At 37.9% G+C, this 23,634-nt stretch overlaps 1 protein-coding gene across 3 annotated transcripts in view; it reads left to right on the forward strand.

Annotated features, from left to right (window-relative positions):
- LOC127427337 (PH and SEC7 domain-containing protein 1-like) overlaps positions 1-20,491 on the forward strand; it is a 65,398-nt gene extending 44,907 nt beyond the window's left edge. For 2 of the 3 annotated variants that reach the window (XM_051674890.1, XM_051674892.1), the window contains 6 exons: positions 7,105-7,277; positions 9,249-9,319; positions 11,795-11,952; positions 12,493-12,637; positions 13,084-13,227; positions 17,292-20,491. In XM_051674890.1, coding sequence (XP_051530850.1) covers positions 7,105-7,277; positions 9,249-9,319; positions 11,795-11,952; positions 12,493-12,637; positions 13,084-13,227; positions 17,292-17,561 — 961 coding nt within the window. In that variant the 3' untranslated portion in view covers positions 17,562-20,491. Of the gene's footprint in view, positions 1-7,104; positions 7,278-9,248; positions 9,320-11,794; positions 11,953-12,492; positions 12,638-13,083; positions 13,228-16,465 lie in introns of all 3 variants that reach the window. The other variant, XM_051674893.1, reaches the window with a different exon arrangement.
- Positions 20,492-23,634: the final 3,143 nt, after the last annotated feature.

The raw sequence follows: 23,634 nt of genomic DNA on the forward strand, positions 1-23,634 counted from the left end.
GCAGTTCTACCTGCAACTGAAACAGTATCTACCGGCTTCTCTTTCTCACTGGCCTCCACTATCGTTCTTATCCGTCAGCCTGACCAATTCCTTACATTTATCACATGTAAATTCCTTACTGCTAATGGAAGAAGCTATAGTAAGCATGTGGCATGCAATGCAGGAAGCAATAATATGAGTGGATGCTTGACTTACCGCATTTGTTGTTATGGTTGTTCTTGAGCGGTGAGGGTTTGAGATCGATGTGAATCCCTGATGCAATTGTTTGCTGTTGTTGTGGTAGTTCCTGATACTGTCCCTAATATTTCTTTTAGTACTTTAATATTGACAGAAAACAAAAACAAAATTACAGCAACATGACAAAGGCAGCAACTTGGCTAAAGAGATCCAATGCATTTTTAAAAATGCAACTTAACTTTCTTTTCTCAAATATGCTGTAGTAGTATCTTCAGATGTGTGTGTTTGTGTGTGTGTACAACCTTCTTAGCTGTGTGTGGCATGTATGTGTACAGTATGCTTGTTTACCTGTTTTTGTGTTGGTGTGAAAGACAGAAAAAGAATACTAATGAACTGACAACACTTCTGAAAACACATTTGCAAACAGCTTTGATAGTAAATCTATTGTGTATTTGAATGCTTGTTGTTTCTTTTCGGTGTGCATATACAGGTTTGCTTGTGTGTTGCATCATGCATGTGTATGTGTGCATATACAGTATGTCTGTTTGTGTGTGTGTACATGTGCAATATGTGTGTATTTACACAACTTTACAGCTAGTGTATTATTTCTACCTCCCTGCTTGTGCTCGGACGAATTGAGTATCTGTGCATCTGTAACGCTATTGCATTGTCTTTGTGTTTTATTGTGTACAGTACATAAAGAACATATAAGAGCCGTTTGCTTATCAACGTCTTTTTGAAGATGCTGTTCCGCAAATGTGTCCACCTTGTGAGTGATATATCCCTCTGTTAGATGGGAATGAGCGCTGTTTTCCATTTACGCCCGAAGCCGATCCCGTCTTCCCTCAGCTGCAGAGGGACACACGAATGAGGCGCGCGAGGATGGGGTTTACTTTGTAATGCGTTATACCCAACACTGATCAAGGGTTCACATTTGGTCCAAAAAAAGCAAAATAACCATGGCACTCTTAATAAATTAAAAAGCCTTTATTATCACATGGGTATATACAATAAGTTAAAAATAAATACTTATTGAATAGCAAAGGTTTTTCAATGTATTAAAAGTGCCATATTTTTAATTCCTGTTAAATACTTTGATTAAAAAAAAAAACATTTTAAGACATCCCTGGTGCTATCAAAAAGTTTAATCCAGCCTAAGATGGCGTACTGGTCTTAGCTGGTTTAAGATGGTCTCCAAGTCTGGCCAAGCTGGTGCTCAGCTGGTTTAGCCAAATGGGCAAACTGGTCTCCCACCATGACAGACTGTGACAAAAGTGCCCAAAACCCCTCCAAACGAGCCAAAAGACCAGCCTGACCTGGCCCGGGAGACCATCTTAAACCAGCCCAAGTTTTGTTTGCTGGTTTTAGCTGGTCTATTAAAGGAATAGTTCACCCAAAAATAAAAATTCTCTAATAATTTAGTCACCCTCGTGCCATCCCATATGTGTGACTTTCTTCTGCTATACACAAATGAAGATTTTTAGAAGAATATCTCAGCTTTGTTGGTCCATCCAATGCAAGTGAATGGTGACCAGACATTTGTAGCTTAAAAAATCACAAAGGCAGCATAAAAGTAATCCATAAAACTCCAGTGGTTTAATCTATGTCCTCACAAGCAATATGATAGGTGTGGGTGAGAAACATATCAATATTTAAGTCCTTCTTTTACTTTAAATCTCCACTTTCACTTTCACATTATTTTATTGTTTTTGGCAATTTGCATTCTTTGTGCATATTGCAACCTGTTAGAAAGGGAGAATAATTTATAGTGAAAAAGGATTTAAATATTGGTCTGTTTCTCACCCACATCATATCTATTCAGAAGACATGGATTTAACCACTGGAGTCTTATGGATTACTTTTATGCTGCCTTTTATGTGCTTTATTGAGCTTCAACATTTTGGTCAACATTCACTTGCAATGAATGGACCTACAGAGCTGAGATATTCTTCTAAACATCTTTGTTTGTGTTCTGCAGAAGAAAAAGTCATACACAACTGGGATGGTATGATTTGAGAAATTTTTGGGTGAACTGTTCCTTTAAGTAGGAATTTCAGTGCAAGTACATAAATCTTGAGACAGATATATCAAATATCATCATAATATATATATGTTTTTTAGCTATCTCTCCGAGCGGTACTACTATTTTATTTTATTTTGTTTTGTCAGCATTAAATTCTCTTTCATCTCAGGTGCAGATCTTTTAATGTTGTCCTGTATGATGTGTATGTGTGGAGGAGATGGGCGAGTGATTAGTGTTGTTAGACTCTCAGTGTTTCATAACATCACGACTGAAGTCAGGCCGCTAGCATCTCGTGAGCACCATCTGTCCTGTCATAATGGCCCTGGCTAAATTTATTCTTAAGACTGCAGTTTTTTCTTTGTCTTTTCCATCAGTCTCTCTCTCTCTCTCTCTCTCTCTCTCTCTCTCTCTCTCTCGCTCGCTCACACACACTCTCTCTCTCTCTCTCTCTCTCTTTTCCTTTTGTGCCAGCAGTTACCAGGCAACAGGCTTGAAGTTTTATGCACATGCTCAGTATGAGTGATTGACTGATGAGTTTCACCCATTTTAAAGCAACACCCGGTCAGGGCTGATTTTTCAGATAATTTTGGTGGTCTTGTTTAATTTGAATGCTGTATTATAATTGTCACATTAATAATCTCCATAATCCGTGTTATCACTGAGTGATAATGTAAGATGACCATCAAGATGACAAATTTCATTTTCTTCATTTACACTAAAGTTTAATGATTCAGGTTACAGGTTTGTTTAAATCACTAACACTAAGTTTGAGGAAATATAGCTAATTTAGAGTTCCTATGTATTTGGTAGGACCACAGCTTTGGTGCAGAAACTGTTCCTATGTGTTGTACAGTAGTTTTTTATTGATGGAGGAGGTTGGTAAAGGTTGAATAAAGGCCAGCTGAAGGTTTTTGGACTGTTTGAGGCACTGTAGTGCTGGTTTCTGGCAGAGACTCATGGTAGTGGCTCTCCCCAGAGAAATATCACGAGGACGGGACAGCAATGTGACGTGCAACTCTCCTTTCTATGGAAATGTCTTTCTTAAAGGGGTCTTTTAACCTGCCTCAGAAAATAAATGTGTGCATTCAGAAGAGATATTACACTTTATTCAGTCTTAGGTGGTGAAAGAGAAGAGTTGATTAAAGCATCAGAGTGCACACATGCACATGTATGCATTTAAAGGGGTCATTTTTTGACAGTATGTTAGCCGAGATTTCTCGCACCAAAAATAGTAGTAATACATAGTTTTTCATGGCCATTTTCCAACCTTTAATTTTTATGACAATTAAACAGGCTGTTTTTGTACCTACTATACTTTGTCCATGCATGTTACCTCGGTTATGATTGGCTAGTCTCTGCATACTGGCATAAATCTTGCTGTCGTTTATCAAGTCACACTGAATAGGTGTTAAGATGTACATTTGGGTGGTCATGTTAAAGTCAATGTGAAATGCAGGTTACAGCCCATTTTACTTTTGTAATCTGATGTATTTCCGGGTAATACAGAATATTCAATGAGAAAAATTTAGGGTGGGAGTTAATTGAATGAGTCTGAGTTTGGGTGACAAGCCGACTTTTCAGTGACTTTGACATTCGTATATGACTGTTGCATTTTTTCCCCTAGTGGCAGTCATGGGGCCCTATTTTTAGAGCGCTTAGCACAGCACTATGCAATAAACCATAAGTGCAAAGTCAATGATTATGGCCATGAAGTTTTGGCAAGTGAGTTTGGCAACCACTGCACAACACTAAGCACAACCCAAAGAACACATAGAGATAAAATGACAAAGAAAAAAATACACAATATTTCTAGTCACCCAAGGATGGGTATGAACCTATGACTCTCTGTCGACAATCCAATTGACACTCCACTGTACCACAGAGGCACATCAGTGATAGTCACCAATGGGATATAACAGGCTGAGAATTAGCACAACCACAGTTGCCAGAGTCAGCTTTGTATTTGCATTCAAAGTTAAATGTGCAAAATTGTCGCTGAGATTTTTTTTGGATGCATCAAATTGGTTTGAACTGAAGCAAGAATTTGGCAACCCTGTATTAGAGTAAGCAAAACGTGAAGACTCAAAGGTCAACAGAAGTAAGAATTTTAAAAGGGTTCTTAAGCAGACTCAGACTTACACCCTTTTGAGCAATGGTCCAACATTTTAACCACTTGGCCACTCAGTTGAGATACTTAAACAATGATAAATAGACCTGACAAGTTTAGAGTGAGCACACAAATGCATTGGTTATCATGCTAGCTGATTAGCATGTTAAGGTAATGTTGCCTACTTTTAGCATTATGATCAAATAGCGTTAACAATGCGCTGGTTAGCATGCTAAGCTAATGTTGCCCTACAGATAGCATTGTGATCACACAGCCTTAAGACAGAAAACCCAACAGTTAGCATGTTAACTGATTAGCATGCTAAGCTATCATAGCATGTACCATGATAACCTTGCTAAACAGACCATGTTTATTTTTTAACTAGAGGTGATGCTGTCTCCAAACTTCTCAATTCTTTCAAAAGATATCACTCCCATATACAGTATATCATAAGAACAAAACTAAGACAAATAAGAACAAGTATACCTGAAAAGAGAAATGATCCGTGATAAGCCCTGCAACTATTCAATAAACACAATACAAAGACCTCAAGTACAATATAGCATCCACTCTAACACTGGTCCACATGGGAATCAAACACATGACCCTTAGAACTATAAACCAGTGCTTTAACACACTGAGCCACTCAGTTGAATTGTAGGTGGTGCTGTCTCCAAACTGCTCATAGATCATCAGGACATGATGTCAATAATGCATGCCAATTTTCTTTGAAATCCGACATAAATTTCAGTATGATGGAGAGACAGTATGGTTGATATGGGGAAAAATTGGTTTAGTTGAAATTCTCATTACCTACAGAATCCATAGACACCAGCCTCATGATTTTAGGACATACAGTTCAAAAGTTACGAGCAAAAGTAGCAATTTTTAAAATTTCTTGACCCATAGGTGGCGCTGTCCCCAAACTGTGCATGTACCCTGAGATCATGCTCCTAATGAAGCATATCAAGTTGTGTTTCGATGGGACAAAGCGCTGCCGAGGTATAGCCTTACATCCTATTTTGCATCGGCCTAGGTAAATTCACGAACTTTTCAACAATAGCAAAAATCAAAATGAAGTTAAATCAGCATTATGCAGCTTGGTCTGGAGGTTATTTTGAGCCATTTTTGTGGCAAATCAGACAAAATTTCAAGGAACAGTAATGGAAAAACAATAAACATCATAATCCAAGATGGCGGCTACTGTAATCCAATTTTCCATACAATTTTAATGTATGGAGTTCATTTGAATCATCAAGAGGAGAGTAATCAGTCTAAAAATTATTTTGTTTCTAAGACAAACGGTTCAAAAATTACACACAAAAGAAAAGTGCATTTTTTACATGATGGTGGTGCTATAGAGCAGTGGTTTCCAACCTTGTTCCTGGAGGCCCCCCAATACTGCACATTTTGTATATCTCCCTTTTCTGACACACCCAATTCAGGTCTTGGAGTCTCCACTAACGAGCTGATGAGTTGAATCAGGTGTGTTTGATTAGAGAGATATACAAAATGTGTAGTGTTGGGGGGGCCCTCCAGGAACAGGGTTGGGAAACAGTGATATAGAGTATGTCCTGGAGACTCCAAATTTGGTATGGGGGCTAGTCATGCCCACGATGTGGAGCACTTAGTCCCTTGAGACAGATTGTAGTATAGTTGCAGTGTACAGTAAGTGATCATTTCTGACATCTACATTCATGACCGTCCTATCTGCAGAAGTAGCAAAACTTTTATTTCTCACTTTATTTCACCACTATTGCTTGTGGTATTTCAGAGCAAAAGTGATTTTCGTCTTATTCACTAACCTCATGCAATCTAAATTTAATCGGCGCAGTAAGCGCTGAAATGGTGCTGCGTCATTATTTAATTTAAGTCACTGTCATTCATTTTCCACGCAAACAAGCCACATTTCTATGTACTGTAAATTAGGCCTTAAAATAGATTGTGTTTTATTCACAAAACTCTGTGCTGTTAGCCCCATACAATTAACATCACACAATTACCGCCTGTAATGCAATAAACTGAGTCATATTAAAAAGACATATTTTTGTACATTTTCTATCAATCATGGCAGCAATAGTTCATCAAATAATGATCAAATGGTCAAGAAGAGTGTTAAAACCTGGCATGTATCTATATGCACGGTGTAGTCTAATGCACTGTTAAAGAGATGGAAATTATAGAATCAGACTTGCATTCAGCACAGATTTTGTGGGCGCGTTTGCACCATTGCTTGATCTGCATAATTCATTTAATGAATCGGGCACTAAACCAGCACAAACTCTGCATGCAAATAATCAGCACAATTAATCCTTAATGAATTCCCCCTACATTTTTTATTATATAATGCCTTAAATACCTTTCAATTTAACCCTAGAGTAATGTTGCACTTTACAGTAATAATTTGGCCTCTAAGATCAAGTCTTTGATTTTATTTTTGTGGTGAATCGTGGTTTCAGACCTCAGAGAACAGATGTAAGTGAAAAACCTGCTGGGAGCAGCACTTTACTTCCACACTCGTTCAATCGATACCGTCTGCCTCACTCTGGAGGTTTTTAGATCTGTGGAAGTGAAGTGGAGATAGAAAGAAAGGGAGATCACGGTTGGGAAAAAGACTTTTATTCACTCTATTTTGGTGCACACACCAAAATATCACAGTCCCAGATTCTTAAATGACTCATTGCAAAGACTTGAATAATTCCAGGCAGTCCATACTTAACTGTGAAATCATTTTGTCATCTTCCTCATTTGCGAACTTCCTCTTGTTTAATACTTTATTTCCTCATTCCTCCGTCAGTGATGAAGAGGAGTTGCGTAAGTCATTTTCAGAGTTGGGTGAGCAGCGCGCAGAGCCGAACTCCAGAGGTATGAAGCAGATGGGCAGCGGGTTAGTCTCACCGTCTGGTGCGCTGCTCTACAAAAGTGGCTTCCTTGTGCGGAAGGTTCACGCGGACTGTGATGGAAAGAGAAGTGGGTGTTTGTCATTCCTACATTAATATTTCCTACATCCACATATCTGCAGTCTAGAAAAGACATGTCTGGATCATGACATAATTATGAGTCGTCAGTTATAGAAATTAATTTGCAGAAGCCCTTTTTTCATATTAAGGGAAGTTTTATTTACTTTCATTTCACTTCTTTAGAAATTTGAGTGACTGTTTGCAGTGGTCACATAATGGCATCATCCACAGCACAGCTTGTTGCACCTCTTAATAATGTACTATACATGAATTTGTTAAACTACATATAATAATACTATTTACAGTGCATCCAGAAAGTATTCACAGCGCTTCACTTTTTCCACATTTTGTTATGTTACAGCCTTATTCCAAAATGGATTAAATTCATTATTTTCCTCAAAATTCTACAAACAATACCCCATAATGACAACGTGAAAGAATTTGTTTTGAAATCTTTGCAAATTTAAGTCTTTTTGAGTATGATGCTACAAGCTTGGCACACCGATTTTTGGGCAGTTTCTCCCATTCTTCTTTGCAGGACCTCTCAAGCTCCATCAGGTTGGATGGGGAGCGTCGGTGCACAGCCATTTTCAGATCTCTCCAGAGATGTTCAATCGGGTTCAAGTCTGGGCTCTGGCTGGGCCACTCAAGGACATTCACAGAGTTGTCCCAGAGCCACTCCTTTGTTATCTTGGCTGTTACCTTTGTTATCAGCGCTCTGGAGCAGGTTTTCATCAAGGATGTCTCTGTACATTGCTGCATTCATCTTTCCCTTGATCCTGACTAGTCTCCCAGTTCCTGCCGCTGAAAAATATCCCCACAGCATGATGCTGCCACCACCATGCTTCACTGTAGGGATGGTATTGGCCAGGTGATGAGCGGTGCCTGGTTTCCTCCAGACATGACGCTTGCCATTCAGGCCAAAGAGTTCAATCTTTGTTTCTCATGGTCTGAGAGTCCTTCAGGTGCCTTTTGCAAACTCCAGGTGGGCTGTCGTGTGCCTTTTACTGAGGAGTGGCTTCCGTCTGGCCACTCTACCATACAGGCCTGATTGGTGGAGTGCTGCAGAGATGGTTGTTCTTCTGGAAGGTTCTCCTCTCTCCACAGAGAAATACTGTAGCTCTGTCAGAGTGACCATCGGGTTCTTGGTCACCTCCCTGACTAAGGCCCTTCTCCCCCGATCGCTCAGTTTGGCCGGGCGGCCAGCTCTAGGAAGAGTCCTGGTGGTTCCAAACTTCTTCCATTTACGGATGATGGAGGCCACTGTGCTCATTGGGACCTTCAGTGCTGCAGAAATGTTTCTGTACCCTTCCCCAGATCTGTGCCTCAATACAATCCTGTCTTAGAGGTCTACAGACAATTCCTTGGACTTCATGGCTTGGTTTGTGCTCTGACATGCACTGTTAACTGTGGGACCTTATATAGACAGGTGTGTGCCTTTCCAAATCATGTCCAATCAACTGCATTTACCACAGGTGGACTCCAATCAAGTTGTAGAAACATCTCAAGGATGATCAGTGGAAACAGGATGCGCCTGAGCTCAATTTTGAGTGTCATGGCAAAGGCTGTGAATACTTCTGTGAGTACATGTGATTTTTTTTTTTTTTTTTTTTTTTAATAAATTTGCAAAGATTTCAAACAAACTTCTTTCATGTTGTCATTATGGGGTATTGTTTGTAGAATTTTGAGGAAAATAATGAATTTTAATCAATTTTGGAATAAGGCTGTAACATAACAAAATGTGGAAAAGTGAAGCGCTGTGAATACTTTCCGGATGCACTGTATGTAATTTGTACTATATAGGCCTACTAATTTATAATAATATATGTTTATGAAATGCAGTTGCATTGTGTTTAAATCAATATTTTGTACTCAAATATTGGTATAATTGATACATTTTACTGCTTCAGAAAGGACTGTTTACAGTTTTGTTACTGCTGGTTTGTTTTGTGTTTTGATTAGTGTTTTGTTTTCGATGCAGCGCCTCGTGGGAAAAGAGGGTGGAAAACATTCTATGCTGTGCTTAAGGGACTCATCCTTTACCTGCAGAAGGTGAACTTTCTTTTCTTTCTCTCTCTCTTTCTCTCTCTCTCTCTTTTCTTGATTTCATTCTCTCTTTCTCTCTTTTTTCTTTTTCTCTTTTCTTTTCTTTCTCTTTCTTGCTTTTCTTTCTTTCTCTTTCTCTTTCTCTTTCTTTTTCTTTTTCTTTTTTCTTTCTCTTATTTCTCTTTTCTTTCTTTTCTTTCTCTTTTATTTCTCTTTTCTTTCTTTTCTTTCTCTTTTCTTTCTTTCTCCCTTTCTTTTTCTTTCTCTCTTTCTCTCTTTTTTCTTTCTCTCTTTTCTTGCTTTTCTCTCTTTCTCTCCTCTCTTTCTCTTTTCTTGCTTTCTTTTCTTTCTCTCTTTTCTTGATTTTGTTCTCTTTCTTTCTCTTTTCTTTTTTCTTTCTCTTTTCTTGATTTCATTCTCTCTCTCTTTCTTTTCTCTCTTTTTTCTTTTTCTCTATTCTTTCTTTTCTTTCTTTCTCTCTTTTTCTTTTCTTTCTTTGTTAGTTTCTCTCTCTTTTCTTGCTTGTTTTTCTTTCTTTTCTTTCTCTTTCTCTTCTTGATTTCATTCTCTCTTTCTCTTTCTTTTTTCTTTTTCTCTTTTCTTTCTTTCTCTTCCTTTTCTTTCTCTTGCTTGTTTTTCCTCTTTTTCTTGCTTTCTTTTCTTTCTCTCTTTTTCTTGCTTTCTTTTCTCTCTCTTCTTTCTCTTTCATTTTCTCTCTCTTTTCTTGCTTTCTCTTTCTTTTTTCTCTTCTTTCTCTTTTCTTGCTTTTCTTTCTAAATTTATTTTCTTTTCTCTTTCATTCTTTATTTATTTCTTTCTTTTTGAACATATGAGCTGAGATCTTATGTCAGCTGATTTTAGTTCACCAAAAAAAAAAAAAATTATACATAAAAAAGTCTGTGACTTTGCAATCAGCAGGAAAATGTTTTAAACAGCTGCAGCCGCAACACTGCACTTGTTTGAATCGCGAGACACTTTGGTGGCTTTTCCCACGTTAAGACTGACTCAACTGTGAGCCAGTAGCATTGGAGTGTAGGCTGTGAAAGAGCATATCATTGATTTAACCCACTGAACGAATACACCCCGTTTCCTCATTCAATTCGTGAGCAAGCAAGGATTAGCCTATTTTGACCAATTGAATGAGAGGAGGCATGTTGCTCGTTTAGTTTGGTAATCTGGTTTAACAAAGAGAGAAAGGGGCAGGATTAATTAAGAGTAAAGGTGACTAAAGACATTACAATGGCATCAGTACATTGTTAAAACCTGTAATGTTTTTAGGGTATGTTGTCTTTTTTTGTAGAGCCTACCTTGATGGTCATGCACAGCAGTTCACAGCAGTCTCTGTGCTTTATCAATGATTTAATGACCCAAAACACACAAGATGTCCATTTGTTGTCACCTACTGGCGTAAAAGTGTGATTTACAAAACAAATAAATGAATAAATCTAAACTAATCTTATATATACATATACAGTTGCAATCAAAATTATTCAACTGCCTTGACCAGCAATATGTTCTGGTGATGTGAATTAAAACACATCAACTAAAACCTCAGTAAACAGCCAAATAAATATATATATATATATATATATATATATATATATATATATATATATATATATATATATATATATATATATATATAACATTCCTTCTGCAAATAGAATAGAATAGAAGAACAGGGAGCCCTGCAACAGATGTCATGGTCCCCAAAAAGCCCCCCACTGAACATCATGTCAGTCTGAGATTACATAAAGAGACAGAAGCAATTGAGACAGACTAAATAGATAGAAGAACTGTGGTGAATTCTCCAAGAAGCTTGAACATCCTATCTGACAACAACCAAGAAAAACTGTGTCCAGGTGTATCTAGGAGAATTGGTGATGTTTTAAAGGCAAAGGTGGTCACACCAAATATTGATTTAGCTTTTTTTATGTTTACTGGACTTTGTATGACATTTAAGTGATAAATGAAAACTATTTATGGCATTATTTTTGAAGACATCCTCACTATGCAACATTTTTCACAAGTGCCTAAAACTTTTGCACAGTACTGTATATTACCAGGGTTATTCTATTAAAATATAATTATCTTTTTAGAGTGCTTTCAAAAGACTTGAGTCACGAGGTAATGACATACAGAGAAACATCATCTGGAGTTAATTCACTCTACTAAGAAACAACCAAGTTAGACATTTATTGTGGCATTTGATTGATGTAACTTTAATCTATAGAAGTTGCAAAATTATAGATTTTCTAAAACATTTTTTATGATTATTATTATTATTTGTTAATCAGTGGAAAATAGGCAAAAAAAGTAGCGTATCCTAGTATCGCCCCTGTATTTAACATATGTTTTTTCTTATATTTGATGTACATATGTTATTGATAATGTATTTAATGAGAAAATTGACATTATGATCAATAAATCAGTAACTTCAGCTGTAATTGTTGCCTACTGCATAATTAATTGTTTTTCCAGGGGGAGTATCGGCCGGATAAACAGTTATCTGATGAGGATCTGAAGAATGCCGTGTCCATTCATCATTCCCTGGCCATCCGAGCCACAGACTACAGCAAACGACCAAACGTGTTCTACCTCCGTACAGCAGACTGGAGAGTCTACCTCTTTCATGCCCCGTGAGTTCACAAAACAGAAGTTGGACAGTGAAAAAAATAAATGGGGTGATATAGCCTAGTGGTTAACTTCTGGGCTGCTAACTGAAACCTTTTAGGTTCATACTTTTCAAGAAACCATCCATGCAACATCACCTTTTGTGCAAAATAAAGATTCTGTCACTATTCACTCACCTTCATGTTGTTATAAGCCTGTATACTAGCATTTGTTCTTTGGAAAACAAAAAGAGCCCAATTCATAAAACACTCATGCAGTCCCGCCTGCCGTGTGTGTGTGTGTGTGTGTGTGTGTGTGTGTGTGTGTGTTCATACATATTCCAGTCCCTCAGGAGAACTTGTGCTGCTCTAGTTGAAGTTTGTCCCAGTTTCAGCTCGCATTGCTTGTGCTGAAAATCCACTTTTGTTTGTGTGTGTGTGTGTGTGTGTGTTTTTGCACTTATACACACATGAACTCTTCATTCTCAGATGTCAAGACCTGATGCTTCTCTATTTTTATTTAACTTGTATTATAAATATGTTTAATGATTTGGTTTGTTTGTTTAGGAATGCTGAGCAAATGCAGTCTTGGATCACGCGCATCAACACAGTGTCAGCCATGTTTTCAGCCCCGCCCCTTCCTGCTGCCATTGGCTCACAGAAGAAATTCAGTCGACCACTGCTGCCCGGCTCCGCCTCCAAGCTGTCACAGGTCAAACTAGATCTTTTGTTTTTGACTGCCGTTTGCTTATGCATAAATCACTGCTATGTTGCTAGGATATTGCTATGGGGTTACTAAGGTGTTTTAGCACATTGTTTAGGGGTTGCCAGATCTTAATGATATTCTGGTCCCTAGATTTGTAAATCTAAGGAATTTTGTTTTACCTATTTTAACATTAGCCAGATGAAAATCAAACCTCAACAAGCCTTACGATTTAAGGAATCACAGATTGTGTTAATGGAGTTAAATGCTCAAGTTTAATACTTCACATGTCAAATTTTGGCAATAGTAGTAGTGATCTTTGCCAAAGCAAGCACCATATGTCATATGAGACGCAACATATTAGTGTCATTTGCACATTGCATGAAATCTATATCTATGTGTGTGTGCACATGTGTTTATAAACCATAAATTATAAAGTGTGTGTGTTTGTGTAGGAGGAACAGGTACAGGCTCATGAAAGCCGATTCCGTTCCATCTCCACTGAACTTGCTCAACTGCACTCTTATCCGCCTGACCGAAAGTTTAAAGGTCGTGAACTTGAGGAATACCGACTGAGAGAGGAATATCTAGAGTTTGAGGTATGATGATGAAACAAGTACTGCATGCTGCACACTATGTACTGTAATACTGCATACTAGATTTGGTTTTTAAATAGCATATGGAACAGATGCAGTGTGCTATATAAAGTTTCAAACTGTAGCGTGCTACATTTTTAACATATCTCATGTTTAATACAGGGAAAGGTATTCCATTTAATCTTGAAAATAATGATAATGAAGGTTCTCACAGTCATGGAAATCCTAAACCTGTAGTGTCAGGGAGTTTTAAGCTTTTGATGTCCAGGCCTGCAAAAGTCTCTCAATCAGCAAGATTGTCCTACATCTTGCCGGTAGCTGTCTGGGTTTAATGCTTTTATGCTATCAGTGTTTTCAACTCAATGTTCATGATATTAATTATACTGCATCAGCAATCGCTTTTCAATATGTTATTTTTTATTTTTTTTCAATAAGACAATAAGTACTTTTATAATGTTGGGTGTGAGAAAGATCGCATGTTCCGCCAGCTGTGTTACGTGGGTTCAGGTTTACTATGCTCATCTGTCTACATCAGTGTTGCATGCCAGAGTATATTTCTGCATTGGAGTATCAGGGATTTAAAGTACTTAAGTACATTCGATGTACGTGGTCTGATCATCTCCATTCGTTCAGCAAAATATTTGCTTTGATTTACTTCATGTCTCAACTGCTGTTCTATGAAATTACAAGTATCATTTGTTGGGACCTGGGTAGCTCAGTGGTAAAAGACACTGGCTACCACCCCTGGAGCTCACTAGTTCGAATCCCAGGGCGTGCTGAGTGACTCCAGCCAGGTCTCCTAAGCAACCAAATTGGCCCGGTTGTTAGGGAGGAGGGTAGAGTCACATGGGTAACCTCCTCGTGGTCGCCATAATATGGTTTGTTCTCGGTAGGGTACGTGGTGAGCTGAGCGCGGATGCAGCAGTGGATGGCGTGAAGCCTCCACACGCGCTATGTCTCCGTGGCAATGCGCTCAACAAGCTACGTGATAAGATGCACGGGTTGATGGTCTCAGATGCAGAGGCAACTGGGATTCATCCTCTGCCACCCGGAGTGAGGCGAATCACTATGCGACCACGAGGACTTAAAAGCGCACTGGGAATTGGGCATTCCAAATTGGGGGAAAATCAACCCCCCCCCCCCCACCCCAAATGAAGTATCATTTGTTACTGTGTTCTTCTGACACTTAGTGGTAGGCTATTGTGCATCAGTAAAACTGAAATTCATTAACAGCTCATTTTGACTGGGTCACTTCAGTATGGTGACATACATGTCCTTGACTTTCAGTCATGATAAAGATTTCTTAGTCAAGAAACACCATTTAAGGTCTTTCTATAACCTAACCTTTTATTAAATAATGAATGGTTTTACTCTATTGCTTGACACTTTTTAGATTAGAATTATTAACTTTTATGATTTATCGATTTAGCTGTTTCGTGGTGTACATTGTGATGCTTTCAACTCCACCTAGTACCCTTTAAAAGAATTATCATTGGTGTTCATCACTTGTGTTCAACAAGTTTACCCTCAGCTTTTATGGGTGATACTGAACTGAATTTAATTAAATTTGTATGTCGGGAAGTGACCCACTTAATTTTGCTCAAAACATCAAACAATCAAATTAAACAAGGGTGTATTTACTATTTTCCAATCATGTAATGTGTTTTCTGTTATTTAGAGTTCTTTTGCTATATTTTCATGTCAGGTAGTCATATTTCTTTGATTATTGCAACATTAATTATATTAGTGATTGAAAATTAGCCTTCTGAAGCATGAGTATTTGACAATGTATTGATACAAGAATTATTCTTTACAAAGAATTACATTTTACAACACGGTTAAATATATTGGCATTTACTGGCCATAAAAGTAAATTCTGCTACAACATGTGCTTGTCAACATTTTATTATAGTAACTTATTTTATTGAGCTTCTCTAAAGGGATAATGCCTGTTCTGGGATAGCACTCTTTGAAGTGGTTGGTTTGAACACAAGCCTCCGATCTTTGGTATCAAACTTCACATCAGTCTTGCAATAATCACGATTATCTCTGATCTGCATCTTGGCGCATTAGTTATCAGATTATTCACAACCCCTTTTTCGCATGGGTAACGTACAGTGTATGCTCACTGTTCGTCAAAGGCTCAAAACATTGCAAGACACTATTAATCTTTGCAGGGGTATTGCATTATCGGTGCTCAGCCTTTCAGGGTTCATACACATCATAATGCATTGTTTATCCTTTTCAAGGGTTTGCACAAACAGTGCTCACCATATTCAGGCTTCATACACATAACAAAGTATTGTTATTCTGTTCAATGCTATTGCACTAACAATGCTTCTCTTTTTAAAGGTCTTACAAAGCATGGTTATCATTTTCAAGGGTGTTGGACTGACTATGCTTTACCTTTAAAGGACTCGAATGCATCGCAAAGCATTGTTATCCTTTTCAAGTGTATTGCACAAACGATGCTCACCCTATTCAGGGTTCATACGCATCACATGCATTATCTTTTTCAAGGGTATTGCACCAACAATGCTATACCTTTTTAAGGTCTCACAAAGCATTGATGTCCATTTCAAGGGTATTTCACTTACAATGCTCACCCTTTTTTAAGAACTAAGATGCACTGAAGCATTGATTACCCTCTGCAAAGATACATCACAATAGTGCCCACCCTTTCTCAAGGGGCATCATTTCATATATGCTAGTCCATGCTTCGTAAGGTATTCACAATGACTTATGTAGGTCAGTGTATATTAAGACATATTATGTTATATGTTCCACACTTTCTGCTTTTCAAGTTTATCTTCATTTCTGAAGACCTGGTTTGTTGTTCTGAACATTTTTTTTGGGGGGGGGGGCTTCTTTTGTGGGTATACATTTTAATTAGGTCTAGTTTCCTTTAGTTTCCTCTATTTTTCTACCCTACTGTTATCCTCTTGCAGCTGGATCTGATGGTTCAAGTGAGAATCTGAGCACTGAAACTTACGCAAAATTATTTTAATGAATGAATTTATCTCTATATTCTTGATTAATTCTCAATTATTGTGAAACTTTCTGTTAGAAACAGAAGCATTAGTGGTAGGTCTGTCAGTAAGACTCGTAGCACCACTATGCCTTTCATTCATTTCAGGTATCAAATCCAATCATTATCCAACCCCTGCTTTATAAGCTTGCAGCTGTTAATTGCTTGTAACGCCGCTGTTTGTTTTCTCCCCCTCCACCCCTTCGTCAACAGTTTAGGTCCCGTCCTGTTGTAGGGATAAGTTCCTCTTCCCTGCCGTCATCCTCTTCCGGCAGGATCTGACAGTTCGAGCGAGAATCTGAGTGCTGAATCGTAGGACAGGGCTGTCGCCAAAGGATTTTATCTTTATATTCATGATTAATTCTCAATTATTGCGAGTCCTTCTGGTAGAAATTGTGCTTTGTGAGTGCAATCTCTTGATTTCTTAAAATCCTTATCTATTAATCAGGAACGATGTAAAAATCATGGTCGATATTGCCACACTAAAAATAGGTCAAGTTGAGCATGTTGCATTGTGCTCTGTTGTATACAGCACATTTTGACAACTGTAGTTGCTCATCCAGATATTCTATGCATACTGAAAATTTGCATATTATGCACAGTATACAAAATTGTTATGTGTGATTTGCAGAAATGGTAAGAGTAGTATGCTAGAATGCCATCTAAGATTCTGGGGTTGTCCTTATTAATTTAATTTTCTTATCTCTTTATTTGTTTTTTTATTATATTCTGTGTTTTATGCATTTTGTTTTCTTATTCTCTTATTTTTATTTTTTCTACATGTTGCAAGTACATTTAAATGTGTTCTTGTAAACACTGTTTTAAAAGGTGTTTTGAAAAAAACTTTATTAGGGGCAAAAATATTTGGTGTGGTGGAAATTACACCACAGCTGTGGGACAGTCGGAATTGTTGAAAATTTTACAGAAATAATTTTACCACATACATGACAATGTATGTAGGTGACCCGAAATTGAAGAAACACCCTCTCACCCAATGACATGTTATTGATAAAACCTTCTCCATCCTTCAACTTCTCAGAAAACACGCTATGAGACATACAGCATGCTGCTGCGGGCAAAACAGCGATGTGTCGAAGATGACCTGTCTGTGTTTGAAGTCATGCTCCTGGAGGAGGGCACTTTACAGAGAGCTCAGTCCAGTCCCACCTTACAAGACAGCAGTTTGACCTGCAGCACCCGAGACGGGCCAAGCCAAAGCACCGCTGCCGACGCCCAAGACGCTCCCGTCAACGACTGCTCACGTGGTCAGGGCCAGAGACACAGTTACCGTCAGGCTGTCCGGAAATGAGTCACCACCTCAACGGACAGGAAGTTTGCTGTACTGGAGCGGATGTGAGGTGTGCATGCTCCTGCTCTGTGTGCCATCAGGAAGTGCTCTGTGACTCTGTGATTGGCTGATGAGTGGGTGATGTCACAATGCATGGTTCTAAGGAGTCGGTTGATGGGAGATCTTGTTTGGGATTCTGCTAAGGAACGAGGGATGACTTCATATAGAAATGCAGAACACGTGCCATCCATTGTTTGGAAGCCATTTCATTGCACACTTCTTAGGCATTTCAATTCTGGGCCTAAACATCTTTGAATCTCTAAAATATATAATTGTCAAATGGTTTTGAGCCTTACAGCCACAGAAACCTTTTTTTTTTTTTTTTTTAAACCATAGCTTTGGAAATTTTGCTAAAAAGTAAAAAAAAAAAAATTCAAAAAAAAAACTTTTAGCAATGGCTAAAGGATACTGTGGTATAAAACAGTGCAATCGTATAAGATCTGTGTATTTTACACAGTACAACCCAGTGATTGTATCTGTCATTTGGGTGTCTATTTTCATATGGAGTTTTGGACCAGCGGGCAAACAGATAAAGGTTTCAGAGGTATCTAGCTTGTACAGAACTAGTAAAATTCTTCATGAATCGTTCTTATAAAATAATGCACATGGACATCATAGTCACTAAATAACCTTACAATCGTTCCATTTGCTACGCAAAAAATCCAGTTATGCCCTAATACGTCTCTTGCACTGAACACTTAAGTATTATCACACTACAAAAATCTATTTCTTAATCAGTATTTTTGTCTTGTTTTCCAGTAAAAATATTTAAATCAAGACACATTTACTTGAGAAGCAAAATTGCATAAGATATGCAGTAAAGACATTTTTTCAGAGAGTATTTTTTGAATTAAATGTGTTCTTACCTCATTGGCGAAAATTGTTTTTTCTTGTACTTGTTTTTAACCATAAACCTAACAACATATGTTAGAGTTATACTTAAAACATGAAACAAGAAACAAAAAACTACGGGGCTCCTTGGAGCACAGGGAGGGAATTTATTTTCTGAAATAGTTTTGTGTATTTGCGAAAATGTTTTGCACTCCCTCGCAATAGTGCAACCCATCCCTTACAAAAATTAATCATCATTTTACTACAATAACGATACAGTAGTTTAACTATTGTATTCTAAGTAAAACCAAAGTAACCACAAAATGTATTATGGCTTTACTACAGTAACCATATTGTAACCATGATATTCATGGTAAAACCATAGTAATAATACAGAAAATCATAATTATTCTGAAAAAAAACAACAACAAAAAACAGTTGATTTTAATATAGTAACACCATGGTAAATTTTTATGAGAGCATGTTTTTGGTGGTAACCATTGTATTGTACCACAAGTTTACCATGGTGTTACTATAGTAAAACTGTAGTAACTATGTTTTTTTTTTGGCAGAATTATTATATTTATGACTATAGTTTTGGCTTTCCTGTGTTATTACTATGGTTTTATGATAAATGCCATAGTTAAAATAAAGTTACTGTAGTGAAACGTAGTACTATAGTGGTATCTTTTGTAGTTACTATGGTTGAGCTACAAATCCCATAGTTCAACTATGGTTATTGTAGTAAACCATGGCTAAGGAACACAAAAATTATTGCAAAGGAACACAAAACATTTTGTGAGGAAACAAAGCAATTTCAGATTCAAATTCTCTCGCTGTCCTTAAAGGAGCTCCGTAGTAACATTTGTTTTGATACTATATTCTCTGACAACAAGTCTTAATATTTTACACCATTTTGTTTCCCAGGATAATTTAGAATGTTTCTATATTTTTACTAGAAAACAAGACAAAAGTACTGATTAAAAACGTGATTTTTGCAGTGAAATAAGCGTAATATTTGTCTCTAGAGTTCATTTGCTCTTGTATATTCTCTATTTTAGCTTATTGTCCTTGTCTCTGCATTATTCTCTTGCATGAATGTTGTCTGCTGTGTATGGCATGGCCGACTTGTGACAATCTTTCGTGTTTGTTTGGTTAAACTGAAACCGAAGGTGGTTCAGAGTCAGTATAAGGCACACAATGTGTACTTAATGAGTAAAAATGACCAAGTTACCCACGAAGTTCACTGAATGTCATCTTTTTCCAGTTACAGTTAGTCAGTGTTTAAGACACACTTCCCTCTTATTGCTTTCTTATGTAAGTGATGAGCCAGAGTGTGCATTGTATGTACGCAAAAAATATATCACCTATATAACGAATGTTTTTAAAATGTATGAATGTGGTGTGTCCAAATCAAAACTGCCACTTGTGATATTCAGCACAGGCCAATGTTTGTGTAATCATATGTGTATGTTTAATGACATGGCACGTTGCTTTCCGTGGCCCAATGAAGAATATTTTAAATGGGAGCTTGAAACAGTTGAATGTACCATGTTTTTTTCATTTACCATGGTGTTGAGATTCTGGATTCAGGCATGGAAGCATTTTTTCTTTTACAGTTGGTTTCACAAGCACTTGTTTCAGTGAGTAAATGGTGTGTAAAAGACATTTACTCAAACTTTCTGCACTGTCTTAGCAGATTAGGTACAAACTGAAGTATTTACTATGTTTAGTAGAAAGGGCAAAAGAAATACAAGATGTCAGAAAGTTACAAAATAAAAGTCTGTTGTTTATGATCTTTGTAAAGTTAATTTGGTGAATCTTAATGAATGTCCAGGTCATATTTCACCCTATATAAATATATACTGTATATGCACCCTAATTTTTTAGCATATTTTTAAGATTTACACATTTTGATTTCATAACAAAATTCTATTAAATTGAAATGTGTAAATCTTAAAATAAATTTTTTTTGATTGTGTGTAAAGACAGCAGAGATGTATGATATATATATATATACACACACCAATCAGCCACAACATTAAAACCACCTGCCTAATATTGTGTAGGTCCCCTTGTACCACCAAAACAGCGCCAACCCGCATCTGAGAATAGCATTCGGAGATTATATTCTTCTCACCACAATTGTACAGAGTGGTTATCTGAGTTACCGTAGACTTTGTCAGTTCAAACCAGTCTGGCCATTCTCTGTTGACCTCTCTCATCAACAAGGCGTTTCCATCCACAGAACTGCCGCTCACTGGATGTTTTTTTGGTTTTGACACCCTTCGGAGTAAATTCTAGAGACTGTTGTGTGTGAAAATCCCAGAAATACTCAAACCAGCCCATCTGGCACCAGCAATCATCCATGCGATTATCTAATCAGCCAATCGTGTGGCAGCAGTGCAGTGCATAAAATCATGCAGATACGGGTCAGGAGCTTCAGTTAATGTTCACATCAACCATCAGAATTGGGAAAAATATGATCTCAGTGATTTGGAGCGTGGCATGATTGTTGGTGCCAGATGGGCTGGTTTGAGTATTTCTGGGATTTTCACACACAACAGTCTCTAGAATTTACTCAGAATGGTGTCAAAAACAAAAAACATCCAGTGAGCAGCAGTTCTGTGGATGGAAACGCCTTGTTGATGAGAGAGGTCAACAGAGAACGGCCAGACTGGTTTGAACTGACAAAGTCTACGGTAACTCAGATAACCACTCTGTACAATTGTGGTGAGAAGAATATCATCTCCGAATGCTATTCTGAGATGCGGGTTGGCGCTGTTTGGGCGGCACGAGGGGGACCTGCACAATATTAGGCAGGTGGTTTTAATGTTGTGGCTGATTGGTATGTATACACACACACGCGCATTTGTTGGACCATTACGATTTTTTGCATTGTGACGTTATTTTTATGATAGCTAAGCAGTTTTTTTGTAATACCTATTATTGTCAATGGTGTTCCTAATTCATTCTCATTACTGAATTAGAGTAATTTTTACTGTTACAAAACAAAAATGGCTGTAAAGCTAATACTAACATGTATAAATACTTTTATTTTGTCTGCATTTTAGTAATGAGAATGGTATTTTTCATTACACTAATGATAATTAGGTGTGAAATATGTTAAATTGTCATAAAAAATTATGTTAGAATCTTATTGGCTTCATTTTGTTTAAGATAAATTCTCGCTATTGATTTTGGGGTGGAAATGACTTGACAGATTTTGTTTCACTGAATTAGTTAACCAATAGTGTTGATATCACAGAAGAAATCTGCTGTTGTGTGTGCAGTATATTAGGCTACAGCTATAAATACTGCGCTGTACTTCCAGAGAGCATGATGTTCATTTTTTGTGATTTTGGCTGAAATGAAAAGCTGGAAAGCCATTCTCTGCTCAGGTGTCATGAATATAACTGTTGCACTGCGTTTTTCTACCAGCAGAGCACGCTGTGTACAGTCATACAAACTCCACAAGCCTAAGAGAGGGGAGTTTGTGGGTGTTTGAAGGCCTATGTATGTTTATTTGTCATTTTGTTTACTTTTGTTTACACTTCGACTGAGAAAAGTTGTCTTGGCATAACCCCTTGTCGATTTATTGTCAAGTCTGCTGTCTCCTTATGCACATAAACATGCAACGGTGAAACCAGATCATGTTTTTGAATGACTATTATGGATCTCTTGTGTCTCTGACCAGTATGAGTATCATATTAAACTATATTTTAAGCAGCGCCTGAATGTACATAAACAGCATGAGATTACTGTGTCTTATCTCATATGCACCTTGTGTCTTGTTCTGATGTGAATATACGCGTCATTTTCTTTGTTGATTGACACTTGATGAATCTTGGTGGATTGCTGCCTGTTATTATTGTAAATGAGGAAAATACAGATGTTGTTATAGACTGAAAAGTGAAGGAAACGCTAAACTGTTTTGTTTAGATTTAATTGTTTTTTTTTTCTCTCACTTTGTTCCTGGTCTTTCACATGTGGGTCGCTTGTAAAAAGTTCTGTTTGTATAGCCTCTCTTTGTGATAGAATACAGAAATAAATAACTTCATCTATAATGAAACTGATCAGTCTTTCTTGTATAAAGTCTTTTGTTGTAGCAGTATTGCGATAAATGCACCCTATAGCACAACAGTACAATCTGAAGCTTACTATAGTTATTTTTAGCTTAAAGGGTTAGTTCGCCCAAAAATGAAAATTCTCTCATTATTGACTTACCCTCATGATATCCCAGGTGTGTATGACTCTCTTTCTTCACTAAAACACATTTGAAGAAAAATATCTCAGCTCAGTAGGTCCTTAAAATGCAAATGGATGGTGATCAGACTTTTGATGCCCCAAAAATCACAGACAGTCAACATAAATGTCATCGATACAAATCCAGCGTTTAAATTATTAAATTTGGATTGGACTCAAGATGGCGCCGAGTATGGCTGCTGCGTTGCGAGCTCCGACACAACTTAGCAATGGTTTGTTTGTTTTGTTTACAATTCTTATGTTTCTTGTCTTGGATGTTGCCTGCCTTATTGTCTACGACAGACAAACACTTTTGGACATTGGCTCAGCGATCTCACACCGTAAACCGGACTTCACATTCCTCAATGCCGACCCGCTGTTTACAAACACGCAAGCGGAGCCCTTTGTCTGGGCAGCACGGCCGCGGAAACGCAGGAGGAAAAGGGGAAACAGAGCCGGCGTTCTCATCAGAGTAAGACGCCGCGCAAATCGACCCCCGCTACCCACTATTCTACTGGCAAATGTTCAGTCTCTGGATAACAAGCTCTGCGAGCTGAAAGCGCGGATCTCTTTCCAACGAGAGACGAGGGACTGCTGCGTTATCTGCCTTACGGAAACTTGGATGTCTGCGGAGATTCCAGACTCAGCCATTGAACCCGCGGGGTTCTCCATGCTCCGAGCGGACAGAGCGAAAGACCTCTCAGGTAAAACTAGAGGAGGTGGTGTATGTTTTATGATCAACAAATCCTGGTGCGATCAGAGGAACATACATTCTATCAAGTCTTTCTGTTCTCCTGATCTGGAATTTCTTATGCTTCTGTGTCGACCATTCTGGCTACCGAGGGAATTCACAGCGGTCATTATCACTGCTGTGTACATCCCCCCACAAGCCGACACAGACCGGGCACTCAAGGAACTGTATGGGAGTATAAGTGAGCAGGAAACCGCGCACCCTGAG

This window comes from Myxocyprinus asiaticus, chromosome 36 (assembly GCF_019703515.2).
Source record: "Myxocyprinus asiaticus isolate MX2 ecotype Aquarium Trade chromosome 36, UBuf_Myxa_2, whole genome shotgun sequence".
Taxonomy (NCBI): Eukaryota; Metazoa; Chordata; class Actinopteri; order Cypriniformes; family Catostomidae; genus Myxocyprinus; species Myxocyprinus asiaticus.